This window comes from Panulirus ornatus, chromosome 16, assembly GCF_036320965.1.
Source record: "Panulirus ornatus isolate Po-2019 chromosome 16, ASM3632096v1, whole genome shotgun sequence".
NCBI lineage: Eukaryota > Metazoa > Arthropoda > Malacostraca > Decapoda > Palinuridae > Panulirus > Panulirus ornatus.
In genome coordinates, this window is record NC_092239.1 from 30,387,285 (window position 1) to 30,400,618 (window position 13,334).

At 41.4% G+C, this 13,334-nt stretch overlaps 2 protein-coding genes across 3 annotated transcripts in view; one reads left to right on the forward strand and one right to left on the reverse strand.

The window, feature by feature from the left end:
- The window catches only part of LOC139754203 (macrophage mannose receptor 1-like), a 140,952-nt gene that overhangs the window by 120,322 nt on the left and 7,296 nt on the right, over positions 1–13,334 (reverse strand). The window lies entirely within an intron of this gene.
- The window catches only part of LOC139754204 (zwei Ig domain protein zig-8-like), a 377,483-nt gene continuing 370,507 nt past the window's right edge, over positions 6,359–13,334 (forward strand). Inside the window, exon 1 of one of the 2 annotated variants that reach the window (XM_071671440.1) lies at positions 6,359–7,083. In XM_071671440.1, coding sequence (XP_071527541.1) covers positions 7,029–7,083 — 55 coding nt within the window. In that variant the 5' untranslated portion in view covers positions 6,359–7,028. The remainder of the gene's footprint in view (positions 7,084–13,334) is intronic. The other variant, XM_071671439.1, reaches the window with a different exon arrangement.

Genomic DNA, 13,334 nt, shown 5'->3' on the forward strand with positions numbered 1-13,334 from the left:
TGGTTACCGCAACCTTTGGCTCACTATAACTCGTAATTTAAGGATACTCATAGATTAATGAAACTCATTGATTTCCGAAACTCATTCGTTAAAGATCCTTGATGATTACTAGACGCTGAATTTCGGGAAATCGTGTATTAGGGGTATTCTTAACTGCTCGGGTGCTGGTGAGAAAAACATGGTGTACTGAATATGGTGAGTTACTGGCATCTTCAAAAAATAGTCGCCATTACCACTGGACACTCGATGCAAACAAACAATTGCCTCATTTGCACATATCCAGGAATACTAGTGGAGGGCAAGTCAGGGTACTGAAGATCAGAGGCATGAGTGGAGGGCAGCCTGCTCGCCAGAAAATTCTGCGGGACAGTGTTTACAGAGTCCCCTGTAAAAAACTGTAATATGTTTTATGTTGCGCAGGCTGGTAAGGATCTTTATGTTAGACTTAAGCAACATAGATATATATTATAGGAACAGGACAAGAAACAAATGCTTTATTTAATCATGAGAAATTATGCCCATTGTTTTGACTGGCGTAAAGCTTATGCAGTTATTACCTTTAATTAGTTTACCATGAGAAATACCACTGAATCTTCTATTGTCAAATACACAAATAATTGTAACATTAATATCAATGAAGATCCATACAAACTTGATAACTATGACTTAGGCAAAATTGAAAACAGATCCCTTTCCTGTCCACATAAAAAAGAATTTCATGACAGGCATAATGCCAGACCCGAACACAACCAACCTGAACGCTTCCATCCGGTAATGATTGTTTACCACTGGCGTCTTAGCTCTGTCGCTTCCTTGTACGTCAAATAACTGTTCTATATTTATATCATTCCTGTATCTCCCCTGGCGATGTGATCATTACATGAAAGGAAGGGAAGTCTGATCATTATCTTGTGGAGGCGAAGGTGAAGATTTATAGAGGTTTTCAGAAAAGGAGAGAGAATGTTGGGGTGAAGAGAGTGGTGAGAGTAAGTGAGCTTGGGAAGGAGACTTGTGTAAGGAAGTACCAGGAGAGACTAAGTACAGAATGGAAAAAGGTGAGAACAAAGGACGTAATGGGATTGGGAAGGAATGGGATGTATTTAGGGAAGCAGTGATAGCTTGCGCAAAAGATGCTTGTGGCATGAGAAGTGTGGGAGGTGGGCAGATTAGAAAGGGTAGTGAGTGGTGGGATGAAGAAGTAAGATTGATAGTGAAAGAGAAGAGAGAGGCATTTGAATGATTTTTGCAGGGAAATAATGCAAATGAGTGGGAGATATATAAAAGAAAGAGGCAGGAGGTCAAGAGAAAGGTGCAAGAGGTTAAAAAGAGGGCTAATTAGATTTGGGGTGAGAGTATCATTAAATTTTAGGGAGAATAAAAAGATGTTTTGGAAGGAGGTAAATAAAGTGCGTAAGACAAAGGAACAAATGGGAACATCAGTGAAGGGGGCTAATGGAGAGGTGATAAGTAGTGGTGATGTGAGAAGGAGATGGAGTGAATATTCTGAAGGTTTTTTGAACGTGTTTGATGATAGAGTGGCAGGTATAGGGCGTTTTGGTCGAGGTGGTGTGCAAAGTGAGAGGGTTAGGGAGAATGATTTGGTAAACAGAGAAGAGGTAGTAAAAGCTTTGCCTAAGATTAATGCCGGCAAGGCAGCGGGTTTGGATGGTATTGTAGTGGAATTTATTAAAAAAGGGGTTGACTGTGTTGTTGACTGGTTGGTAAGGTTATTTAATGTATGTATGACTCATGGTGAGGTGCCTGAGGATTGGCGGAATGCTTGCATAGTGCCATTGTACAAAGGCAAGGGGGATAAACGTGAGTGCTCAAATTACAGAGGTATAAGTGTGTTGATTATTCCAGGGAAACTATATGGGAGGGTATTGATTGAGAGGGTAAAGGCATGCACAGAGCATGAGATTGGTGAAGAGCAGTTGTGGTTTCAGAAGTGGTAGAGGATGTGTGGATCAGGTGTTTGCTTTGAGGAATGTATGTGAGAAATACTTAGAAAAGCAAATGGATTTGTATGTAGCATTTATGGATCTGGAGAAGGCATATGGTAGAGTTGATAGAGATGCTCTGTGGAAGGTATGAAGAATATATGGTGTGGGAAGCAAGTTGTTAGAAGCAGTGAAAAGTTTTTATCGAGGATGTAAGGCATGTATACGAGTAGGAAGAGGGAAAGTGATTGGTTCTCAGTGAATGTTGGTTTGCAGCAAGGGTGTGTGATGTCTCCATGGTTGTTTAATTTGTTTATGGATGAGGTTGTTAGGGAGGTGAATGCAAGAGTTTTGGAAAGAGGGGCAAGTATGCAGTCTGTTGTGGATGAGAGAGCTTGTGAAGTGAGTCAGTTGTTGTTCGTTGATGATACAGCGCTGGTGGCTAATTCATGTGAGAAACTGCAGAAGCTGGTGACTGACTTTGGTAAAGTGTGTGAAAGAAGAAAGCTGAGAGTAAATGTGAATAAGATCAAGGATATTAGGTACAGTAGAGTTGAGGGACAAGTCAATTAGGAGGTAAGTTTGAATGGAGAAAAACTAGAGGAAGTGAAGTGTTTTAGGTATCTGGGAGTGGATCTGGCAGCAGATGGAACCATGGAAGCGGAAGTGAGTATAGGGTGGTGGAGGGGGAGAGAGTTCTGGGAGCGTTGAAAAATGTGTAGAAGGGAAGAACGTTATCTCGGAAAGCAAAAATGGTTATGTTTGAAGGAATACTCTCTCCATAACTTCGTCCAGTTTTTCTTCCTTCAAACTTACCCCCGAATTAACTTGTCCCTCAACACTACTGAACCTAATAACCTTGCTCTTATTCACATTTACTCTCAGCCTTCTTTCACACACTTTATCGGACTCAGTCACCAACTTCTGCAGTTTCTCACCCGAATCAGCTACCAGCGCTGTATCTTTAACGAACAACAACTGAATCACTTCCCAAGCCCTCTCATCCAGAACATTCTGCATACTTGCCCCTCTCTCCAAAACTCTTGCAGTCACCTCCCTAACAACCTCATCCATAAACAAATTAAGCCATGAACACATCACGCACCCCTGCCACAAACCGACATTCAGTGAGAACCGAGCGCTTTCCTCTCTTCCTACTCGTACACATGCCTTGCATCTTTGATAAAAACTTTTCACTGTTCAAGCAACTTACCTCCCACACCATATACTCTTGATACCTTCCACAGAGCATCTCTATCAACTCTATCATATGCCTTCTCCAGATCCATAAATGCTACATACAAATCCATTTCTTTTTCTAAGTATTTCTCACATACATTCTTCAAAGCAAACACCTGGTCCACACATCTTCTACCACTTCTGAAACCACACTGCTCTTCCCCAATCTTATGCTCTGTATATGCATTTACCCTCTCAATCAATACCCTCCCATATAATTTCCCAGGAATACCCAAGAAACGTATACCTCTGTAATTTGAACACTCACTTTTATCCCCTTTGCCTTTGTACAATGGCACTATGCATGCATTCCGCCATCCTCGGGCACTTCACCATGAGCCATGCATACAGTGAATATCCTTACCAACCAGTCAACAACACAGTCACCCCCTTTTTTAATAAATTCCACTGCAATATCATCCAAAAGCCGCCGCCTTGCCGGCTTTCATCTTCCGTAAAGCTTTCACTACCTCTTCTCTGTTTACCAAACGATTCTCCCTTACCCTCTCACTTCGCACACCACCTGGACCAAAACCACCTATATCTGCCACACTGTCTTCAAACACATTCAACAAGCCTTTAAAATACTCTCTCCATCTCCATCTCACTTCACGACTACCTGTTATCACCTCCCCATTAGCCCCCTTCACCGACGTTCCCATTTGTTCTCTTGTCTTACGCACTGTATTTACCTCCTTTCAAAACATCTTTAATTTTCCCTAAAATTCAATGATACTCTCAGTTGCCCTCTTTTTCACCTCTTGCACCTTTCTCTTGACCTCCTGCCTCTTTCTTTTATACGCCTCCCAATCATTCGCACTACTTTCCTGCAAAAATCGTCCAACCGCCTCTCATTTCTCTTTCACTAGCAATCTTACTTCTTCATCCCTCCACTTACTGCCGCTTCTAATCTGCCCACCTCTCACCTTTCTCATGCCACAAGCATCTTTGCGCAAGACATCACTGCTTCCCTAAATACATCTCATTCCTCCCCCACTCCCCTTACGTCATTTACTCTCACTTTTTTCCATTCTGCACTCAATCGTGTGTGTGTGGGTATATATGTATATATATATATATATATATATATATATATATATATATATATATATATATATATATATATATTCATATGAGTCCACGGGGAAAATGAAACAAGATAAGTTTCCAAGTGCGCTTTCGTGTAATAATCAGATCATCAGGGGAGAGACAAGAGAGAAATATAAGTCAGTTGATATCAACTGACGTATATTTCTCTCTTGTATCTCCCATGATGATATGATTATTACACGAAAGTGCACTTGGGGGCTTATCGTGTTTCATTTTCCTCGTGGACTCATAGGAATATCTCGATCACGCGCAAAACTGTGATCCTTTCCAATATATATATATATATATATATATATATATATATATATATATATATATATATATATATATATATATATATATATCTTATTTTTCTTTCAAACTATTCGCCATTTCCCGCGTTAGCAAGGTAGCGTTAAGAACAGAGGACTGGGCCTCTGAGGGAATATCCTCACCTAACCCCCTTCTCCGTTCCTTCTTTTGGAAAATTAAAAAAAAAAAAAACAAGAGGGGAGGATTTCCAGCCCCCCTCTCCCTCCCCTTTTGGTCGCCTTCTACGACACGCAGGGAATACGTGGGAAGTATTCTTTCTCCCCTATCCCCAGGGAATATATATATATATATATATATATATATATATATATATATATATATATATATATATATATATATATAAAACATGTGATTGTCCAAAAAAAACAATCACAATGGACAATCAAATGTTTACCAAATGGCGTCCTAGCTTCGTCTCTTCGATGTATATCAACTGACTGTTATATTCCTCTCTTGTGTCTCCCCTGATTATGTGATTATTACACGAAAGTGCACTTGGGAACTTTTCGTGTTTCATTTTCCCCGTGGACTCATAGGAATATCTTGATCACGCGCAAAATTGTGATCCTTTCCAATATATATATATATATATATATATATATATATATATATATATATATATATATATATATATACACGCCCATACCCGCAAATATACATACATATGCATGTCAACATATATACATGCACATATTTATCCTTGCTTGCCCTCATCCACACCTGGCGCTACCCCGTCCTACAGGAAACAGCATCGCTACCCCTTGCTTCAGCGAAGGAACGCCAGGAAAACAAGACAAAAACGGCCACATTCGTTCACTCTCAGTCATGTGTAATGCACCGAAACCACATCTCCCTATCCCCATCCTCGCCCCATAGACCTTTCCATGGTTTACCCCAAACGTTCCACATGCCCTGGTTCAGTCGATTGACCACGTCGACCCCGGTATACCACCTCGTTCCATTTCACTCAATTCCTTGCACGTCTCTCACCCTCTTGTATGTTCTGGCCGCGATCGCTCAAAATCTTTTAGACTCTCACCCTTCCACCTCCTTTTTGGTCCCCCACTTCTTGTTCCCTCCACCTCTGACACATATATCCTCTTTGTCAACCTTTCCCCACTCATTCTCTCCATATGCCCAAAACATTTTATCACACCTTCTGCTCTCTCAATCACATTCTTTATTACCACACATTTCTCTTACCCTTCCATTACTTACTCGATCAAACTACCTCACGTGGGTGAATAGGGACAGGTGACGATTGACAGGGGTACAAAGGAGTGAACGTGCAAGACGGGCTTGAGGTGGAATGTCTATAACTACATCTTAGTCGAAAAGCTGGGAGTGGGCTTAGGCAAATAAGTGACAGACGTGAAAGTGATGTGCAAAAGTAGTGAAGGCATATTAAGTTGGACAAGTGGTCTGTTTGTTGAGAACAACAACAGACAGCGAAGAAACAATCTTACTGAAGAAATAGGAAAAAGAAGTCACACCATTCTTTGTTTTTTTCGTTTTACCTCATTGAATGAACCGTTCCTTCGCCCATATTTTGGTCTTTCCTCTCGTGAAGGAGGAAAAACTTGTCAGTAATGAGGCCTGAGACAAAAGCAATTTCCTGACCGACAGATTATGGAGGTTACGTCAACTCTTGGAACTAGCAATCACAAGCAAGTTGACCCACACGAACAAGTGTCACTCATGCTGGAGGTGACTGGCAACTATCCCGAGCGGAGGCGCTTGGGCGCCGCTGGAGCGTCAGTAGCACTCTGACTGCGACAGGGGGTTAACCTTAAAATAGTACACGGAACACTGCGCGTGTCGTCGGAGCGTGTGATTCACGTACCTTGTCTTATTTAAATACCTTTCAAATATTTATTTTTTTGTGGGAAAGGTGTGCTGTGGTGTACAATGAGATTAGCTTATTTTCCGATAAAACAGAATGAAAAAAAGTGGATTTGAATTAGATGTTCAAATGCTGACAGTATTGAACGTAAGTGGTGGATATCAAACGAAGAAAAACGTCTTATATCAGTCATGTTAGTTTATAATACAAAACTTTCCAAACGTTTTGAGAACGTGAGAATAATAACGACTGCCTAAAAGCCTTACAACTGCCCTACAAACACCATTGAGTGAAAAGATCAGCACTTGTGGTTTTGACTGACTGTACTAGTCTATACTGAGTAATGCTGTGAGCAACCTTATCAGATAGGCGTGTTTATTCTCGTGATTAGTTTTCTTCACAAGAAGAATGTCATAAAAAGTGAAGACTAATAACCAGTAAAAGGAAAAAATGTGAGAAAACAAAATGTGATGTACCGGGGACAAATGTACAGGAGACATTTTTCGTTGTAGTAAAGATTACCAAGTGAGCTGCAGGTGGGCAGAGGATACGAGGAGGTACAAGTAAAAGTTCGGGAGTGGAAGATGGACCGCATCCTGCTGTTGGTGGCCGCCTGCGTCGCCGCAGCTCACCTCATGGGTAAGTCCCTCATACCAGCGAGAACCCTCATGCTATAGTAAGACCCTCACGTCAGAGTAAGACCCTCACGTCAGGTTAAGAACCTCAAGTCAGTCAGGGTAAAACTCACGTCAGGGTAAGACCCAAGTCAGGGCAAGACCCCTCACGTCAGGGTAAGACTCTAACGTCAGGGTAAGACCATCACGTCAAGGTAAGACCCCTCACGTCAGGGTAAGACCCTCAAGTCAGGGTAAGATCCTCACGTCAGGGTAACACCCGCTTCAGGGTAAGATCCTCACGTCAGGGTAAGACCCTCAAGTCAGGGTAAGACCCACTTCATGGCAAGATCCTCAAGTCAAGGTAAGACCTTCACGTCAGGGTAGGACCCTCACGTCAGGATAAGAACCTCAAGTCAGGGTAAGACACTCATGTTAGGATAAGTCCCTCGTTACTGGGTAAGACCATCACATCAGAGAAAGTCCCTCACGTCTGGGAAAGGCCTTGTGACAAAATAAGGTCCTCACATCAAGGTTAGTCCATTAAGCCAGGGTAGTGTGTGTCACGTCAAGGTAATACTCTTACGCCAGGATAGTGTCCTCATGTCTGGGTAAGGCCGTCACGTCAGGGTAAGGCCTTTACGCTAAATACGCCAGGGATGTTAGAAACTACTTAGATGTACGAAATTTTTACCTTTACTACTCTGTCAAGATTTCAGTTCCTGACGTTACCTAAGTAGGACCGGAAACGTAACTATACATACATACATATATACATACGAACATACAAAGGTGCAAGGTGTTAGAAAAGAGGGCAAATGAGATTTTGGATGAGAGTATTGTTAAATTTCAGGGAGAATAAAAAGATGTTTTGGAAGAAGGTAAATAACGTGCGTAAGGCAAGAGAACATATGAGAACAACGGTGAAGGGGCAAGTGGGGAGATGATAACAGGTAGTGATGAAGTGAGAAGATGGAGTGAGTAATTTGAGGGTTTGATGAATGTGTTTGATGATAATGAGTGGCAGATAAAGGGTGTTTTGGTAGGGGTGGTGTGCGAAGTGAGAGGGTTAGGGAGAATGGTTTGGTAAAGAGAGATGGAGTGAAAGCTTTACGGAAGATGAAATCCGGCAAGGCGGCGGGTTTGAATGGTATTGCAGTTGAATTTATTAAAGAAGTGGTGACTGTGTTGTTGATTGGTTGGTAAGGATATTCAATGTATGTATGGACCATGGCGAAGTGGCTAAGGATTGGCGGAATGCATACATAGTGCCGTTGTACAAAGGCAGAGGGGATAAAAGCGAGTGTTCAAACTACAGAGGCATAAGTTTGCTGAGTATTCCTGGGAAATTATATGGAAGGATATTGATTGAGAGGGTGAAGGCATGTACAGAGCATCTGATTGGGGAAGAGCAGTGTGGTTTCAAAAGTGGTAGAGGATATGTCGATGAGGTGTTTGCTTTGAAGAATGTATGCGAGAAATACTTAGAAAAACAAATGGCTTTGTGTGTAGCATTTATGGATCTGGAGAAAGCATATGATAGGGTTGATAGGGATGCTTTGTGGAAGGTATTAATGGTACATGGTGTAGGAGGTAAGTTGCTAGAAGCAGTGAAACGTTTTTACCAAGGATGTATGGCATGTGCACAAGTAGGAAGAGAGGAGAGTGATTTGTACCCAGTGAATGACGGTCTGCGACGAGGGTGTGTGATGTCCATGGTAGTTTAATTTGTTTATGGATCGGATGTTAGGGAGGTAAACGCAAGAGTTTTGGAGAGAGGGGCAAGTATGCAGTCTGTTGGGGATGAGAGGGCCTGGGAAGTGAGTCACTGTTGTTTGCCGATGATATAACTCTGGTGGCTGATTCGTGTGAGAAACTGCAGATGTTGGTGACTAAGTTTGCAGAGGTGTGTGAAAGGAGAAAGTTGAGAGTAAATGTGAATGAGAGCAAGGTTATTAGGTTCAGTAAGGTTGAGGGGCATGTTAATCGGGATGTAAGTTTGAATGGGAAAAAAAATGGAGGAAGTGTTTTAGATATCTGGGAGTGGACTTAGCAGCGGATGGAACCATGAAAGCGGAAGTGAGTCACAGGGTGGGAGAGGGGGCGAAGGTTCTGGAAGCCATGAAGAAAATGTGGAAGGCGAAAACATTATCTCGGAGAGCAAAAATGGGCATGTTTGAAGGAATTGTAGTACCAACAATGTTGTATGGTTCCGAGGCATGGGTTATAGATTAGGTTGTACGGAGGAGGATGGATGTTGGAAATGAAATGCTTGAGGACAATATGTGGTGTGAGATGGTTTGATCGAGTAGGTAATGAAAGGGCAAGAGAGATGTATGAAAATAAAAAAGTGTGGTTGAGATAGGAGAAGAGGGCGATTTGAAATGGTTTGGACATAAGGAAAGAATGAGTGAGGAAAGTTTTACAAAGAGCATAAATGTCTTGGAGGTATAGAGAACAAGGAGAAGCGGGAGACCAAAGTGGAGATGGAAGGATGGAGTGGAAAAGATTTTGAGCGATCGGGGCCTGAACATGCAGGAGGGTGAAAAGTGTGCAAGAAATAGAGTGAATTGGAACGATGTGGTATACCGGGGTCGACGTGCTGTCAATGGATTGAACCAGGGCATGTGAAGCGTCTGGGGTAAACCATGGAAAGTTGTGTGGGGCCTGGATGTGGAAAGGGAGCTGTGGTTTTGGTGCATTATTACATGACAGCTAGAAACTGAGTGTGAACGAATGTGGCCTTTGTTGTTATTTCATTGTGGCGAGGTGGCGATGGGAATGAATAAAGGCAGACTATGAATTATGTACATGTGTATATATGTATATGTCTGTTTGTGTATATATGTGTATACGTTGAGATATATAGGTATGTATATTTGCGTGTGTGGACGTGTATGCATATACATGTATATGTGGGTGGGTTAGGCTATTCTTTCGTCTATTTCCTTGCGCCACCTCGCTAACGCGGGAGACAGCGACAAAGCAAAATAAATATATATATATATATATATATATATATATATATATATATATATATATATTTATTTTTTTATTAATTTGCTTTGTCGCTGTCTCCCGCGTTTGCGAAGTAGCGCAAGGAAACAGACGAAAGAAATGGCCCAACCCACCCCCATACACATGTATATACATACACGTCCACACACGCAAATATACATACCTATACAACTCAATGTACACACATATATATATATACACACACAGACACATACATATATACCCATGCACACAATTCACACTGTCTGCCTTTATTCATTCCCATCGCCACCTCGCCACACATGGAATACCATCCCCCTCCCCCCTCATGTGTGCGACGTAGCGCTAGGAAAAGACAACAACGGCCCCATTCGTTCACACTCAGTCTCTAGCTGTCATGCAATAATGCCCGAAACCACAGCTCCCTTTCCACATCCAGGCCCTACACAACTTTCCATGGTTTACCCCAGACGCTTCACATGCCCTGATTCAATCCACTGACAGCACGTCAACCCCGGTATACCACATCGATCGAATTCACTCTATTCCTTGCCCACCTTTCACCCTCCTGCATGTTCAGGCCCCGAACACTCAAAATCTTTTTCACTCCATCTTTCCACCTCCAATTTGGTCTCCCACTTCTCCTCGTTCCCTCCACCTCCGACACATATATCCTCTTGGTCAATCTTTCCTCACTCATTCTCTCCATGTGCCCAAGCCATTTCAAAACACCCTCTTCTGCTCTCTCAACCACGCTCTTTTTATTTCCACACATCTCTCTTACCCTTTCATTACTTACTCGACCAAACCACCTCACACCATATATTGTGGTTTGGTCGAGTGAGTAATGAAATGGCAAGAGGTCATAGTGGTGCGTGTGATCTAGTATATGCAGGTATTCCACAGGAAAATGAAACACGATAAGTTCCTAAGTGTACTTTCGTGTAATGTTCACATCATCAGAGGAGATACAAGAATGAGATATAGAATAGTCTGTTTATATATAAGGAAGAAAGGTAGCTAGGACGCCTTTGGTAAACAAGCGTCGCCGGGTGGTGGTGTTTGGGTGCGTTTAAGTCTGGCAACATGCCTGTCATTGAATTTTATTGTGTGGTCGAGAAAGGGAACCTTTTTGCAAATATTGTCTACAATAAAGCCATCCAGTTTGTTTAGACCTTCACTAATATTGATGTTACAATGTCACCTTCAGTAGTTTTCCTGCTATGCTTACTATCACAACAAAATATCGTGTCCCATGTAACGTTTTATTAACTGAAACTTAGATACACAGAGCTTTATGATTTGCTCATGTCTGTCTCCATACTTATGACACCCTGTTTCCCTCTAAGCAGTAAAATGGTGATACATAAGGAATTGTAACCACACGGTATCTAAAGGAACATTAGGATACTGTTGTTACAGAAATGAGCATAGCAGTATGCAGTATTTCGTTGCCTTTGTTGGACTAAGACAACAGGATATAAATGTACTTTTGAAACATACACATGTGAAAAAATTCCGTAGATTCACATGTAAGGTTAAACTGACTTCAAAGTTACATTACTTATTTTCTAGGAAACTAACCATATTAACCATATTAATATAGAATAAGTTTCACTTGAAGAAAAAATAAGATTTTTTCGTTCAAAACTAAGGTTTAGAGATAGAGAGACACTTAACGGTCTAGTGATGGTCGATAACAACTGCTGCACCTAACAGCTTTAAAGCAGCTGTTTACAGCCGATGCTAGCACTTCCCATACGTCTATCTTATGATGATTTTGGAGTCTTTTTCCCCCACCAGCTGTAGTGATGTTCCTGTACCCTCTCGTGGTAGTGGCCCACGGGTCTAAATTAATGCTATAACTTGACTGGTCTGGCAAATTCTGTAGTTTCTTGTCCTGTCTCTTCCAAGATCTATCTGCTGTTCAGTCCTCGATGCTTCTGATTGATGCTGGTGATGTATCAAATGAATTTGGCCTCGGAAGTGGACACCGTTTTCTCTTATTGCACTTAAGCTTTTTTATGTCAATGTTGGTACTTTGTAGTCGTTTTACTTGTAGTACCAGTTAGAAACTAATTTGTAAGTGCAGGCTGGAAGCCATGTCTTCCAAGATCTGCCAGGTGTATATTATAGTTCTCCTTTTCGCTCATTAGGGAGTAGAGTCACAGTGATATTAGTCGTTCCCTTGGCTCAGGTCAATAAAGTAAGTACTGTCTTTGGGATGCTGGCTGTGCGTTCTATCCTGCATTCCTCGTGAACCGCAATAGGACACGCAACTTGTGACCTGCTTTCATGTTAACTCAAAGTTTTAACTAGTCAAAGACCAGGCTTATCTTACATAATGATATTTTTATCTTTACTGTGAGTATTTCTAAAAATGTTGTCCAGTTGTCATTGTTTCTGTTACCAAATGAAATTTCAGTATACATCTGTCAAGTTCATATTCTTGTCTGTCGATGTTTTAAGTGCTTCAAAATACGAGTATAATTCTTTTATGGTTTATGCCAAGCAAAGTGATATTGTGTTTTTGTTAACGTGATATTGAGTTTTTGTTAACGTGATATTGTGTCTTACTGTATACAGTGATATTGTGTTGTGTCATGGAATGGTAAGGTATTTAAGTCGGGTGCTGTCAGGTTGTGTTTTACTGTAATATTGTGTTTATGTTGCATGAAGTGATAGTGTGCTTATGTTGCTTGCAACGATATTGTATTCGTTTTGCGTGAGATGGCATTACATTTACATTATGATATTGTATTGATGGTGCATGAAGTGGTATTATGTTGCGTGTAATAGTATTGTATTTATGTCGCATGCCGTCATACAGTATATATGGTACTGCATTGATGCTGTGTTTTTGTTACGTGCTGTGATAACTGTCTTTGTTCTGGTCTATTACGCTTGGTTGAGTTCCACGCTTGTCACAAGGGTCAAAGGTCATCATGAATCAAACTCATGAGAATCAATTCTCGCCCTTCAGGGACAGGAAAGCCATTTCCTACGCATGTTGATGTTGCAGAGATGTACAAGAGCGTTAGTGTGGCACAAACCCAGAGCCGATTGGAATGTCGACAGAATAAGAGAGGAAATGAACTTCAGTCATTCAGAGTCAGTCTGGAGCACTTTCATGAAGTGTCACACCTCATTTGAGACAATCTTTGAAAACTTCCAAACAGCAATACACCCTGTTTGGACACTTTCCTGTGTTGAATCATTATGTTGGAGAAAATCTTTTCGGGAAGACCAACCTAATACATCGCAATTAATGCACTGCTA